At 39.2% G+C, this 2,151-nt stretch overlaps 1 protein-coding gene across 7 annotated transcripts in view; it reads right to left on the bottom strand.

Annotated features, from left to right (window-relative positions):
• Positions 1 to 2,151, bottom strand: part of LOC106528734 (tumor protein D54) — a 43,972-nt gene that overhangs the window by 13,452 nt on the left and 28,369 nt on the right. For 3 of the 7 annotated variants that reach the window (XM_014023972.1, XM_014023971.1, XM_014023976.1), the window contains exon 4: positions 1,181 to 1,228. The exons of the other annotated variants lie outside the window; for them this stretch is intronic. In XM_014023972.1, coding sequence (XP_013879426.1) covers positions 1,181 to 1,228 — 48 coding nt within the window. The remainder of the gene's footprint in view (positions 1 to 1,180; positions 1,229 to 2,151) is intronic. 7 annotated transcript variants of the gene reach the window in all.

Genomic DNA, 2,151 nt, shown 5'->3' on the forward strand with positions numbered 1-2,151 from the left:
AATTAAGTAGGTCCTCTGGACAGGTTCCTAGAAGAACCTGTGCAGAGAACCTAACGATTTTTTTTTATTTTTGTTTGTTCATGAGGAGAATGACATTTTTTGAAATAATTTTAAATAAAAGCTCAACTCAGCTTCAATTAAAAAATAAAATAAAACAATCAATGGCTTCCACCACCTATAACAAACTCTTCCTGGAACCTCAAACACAAAAATGCAAAGGAAAAATCCAGCACCTGAACTGACAGCAGCTCTGTTGACAGAGGTTACATTCACACTTCAGGCAAATCTGTTATTTTTGCATCTATTTAACCCATATCAAAATTATTTTTCTTGATAGTCTGAACATGACAAACCCAATTTTTTTTTTCAAATCCGACCCAGGTCATTTTCCTTTGACGTACTAAATTATATATATCTGATGTTTTTCCAAATTAACCTCAGTCTGAACGCTCAGGTTGAAAGTCACTGAGGTGGGGGTAAGTGGATCGATTCAGGTCATAATAATGATAATAACCTTGTGCAGTTTATATCTTGAAACGTGGCACATCTGAAGCTACAGAACAGAAGTCAAGTTGATTCGTCCTGGTTCTTTTAATTTGCCATGTCTTAGAAGACTGAGAATCCACAGCATTATACAATACTAACGTTAGCGTCGGACCGTATAGGTACTAATGGGATGGGACTGATACCAGTTCAAATGTAAACACTGAACCAAACAAGCATGTCAGATAAGTGTTTAACTGGTTCTGATTACACTACTTCTGAACTGATGCACACATGCTGACATGTAGCATCCATTTTTACTTTCTTAAATATACAGAAGACGAGTGACGTCCTGTCTTCTTCTGCACATGTGGATCCCCACAGAACGGTTCACAGTGGAGTCTGATGGAGGTTGTGTTTCACTTAAAATGTGAGCGAAGAAAAAAAAGTCTGAATTGAGCATTAAAACTTGCAGTGTGACCGTAGCCTTAGATCTGAATGTAGAGCCTTGCGGGGAAATTGCTAGTTTTTTTTAAACAAGCCCAACATCCGAGGAGCAAGAGAAATGCAAGAAAAAAAAATAAAAGCTTCAACAGCAAAAAGCCAAAAGAACAAACTCCCCAAAAGAAATTCAAACCTAAAGAACCTCAGCTCAGCTACAAAGCAAAACAGTACAAAAAGAAAAGGATTAACTCACGCTTCAGAGTGGGTAATGTCATCCAAAGTGGCTGAGGCAGAACGATATCTGAAGACACAACAGTAAAACAATGACACACAGGTAAAAACACACTATTAACAAGTTCTAAAACCCTCATTTCCAATATAAAAAATAAACAGAAAAGTTCAAACTGAGGATTATGATAAAAAAAACTGAGTTTATATTAATTAATATATTTTAATATTATAAAACATTATGATTCACAGGAAGTTACAAAAACAAAAGTTATTTTAACCGCATGTTTAAAATAAAACTTTAAAATGTTATCTGTCTGGCTACAGATAAAATTGTTGGTACCATTCTACACAATCACTGCCTTTAAACATGCACCTTAAGTTCCAACCAATCACAAATAACTAGGGGTGGGAATTAGGCCTGTCGCGATAGACAATAAATCAATTAATTGCACGATAACTTTTTTTGAGGTCGGTAAAAAAAAGACGGCGATAAGTTTAATTTTCCTGCTTGTTTGTTTACTTCGTGTATCTCTCTCCCTCTCTGTGCTCCGCTGCACAGGAGCTCAGCTGACCCCTCCCCTCCTGTTTTCTTAGTGTGAGAGGAGTCAACTCTCGCTTTAGCGTGAGAGCTCRTTSCTAAAGAAACGCTTCAAAGCAGAACGCGGCTGCTGAAGTGTCGGGAGCACTAGAGCCTGGATTTCGCTGCGGAGGGAGGGAGAGAGAGAGAAAGAGAGAGAGAGACAGAGAGGAGGAGGAGAAGGGGTGGGGGCTGAAACTCCCCCAGACCCGCGACAAACTCGTCAAGACTTTACCTGTAGCTCCCAAAAATAACAGGAAACTTAAACGCACCATCCGTGTTTTAACAAAACACCCAAAAAACCTGTAGCTGTCCCAACAACTCATGAGGAAAACTCCGAACTGTCTGTCTGATTTCCTCCCTGCAGCGCTCTGACTGTCCCCTCACTGACTGTCCCCTCACTGACTGTCCCCTCA

This window comes from Austrofundulus limnaeus, unplaced genomic scaffold, assembly GCF_001266775.1.
Source record: "Austrofundulus limnaeus strain Quisiro unplaced genomic scaffold, Austrofundulus_limnaeus-1.0 Scaffold401, whole genome shotgun sequence".
Classification (NCBI taxonomy): domain Eukaryota; kingdom Metazoa; phylum Chordata; class Actinopteri; order Cyprinodontiformes; family Rivulidae; genus Austrofundulus; species Austrofundulus limnaeus.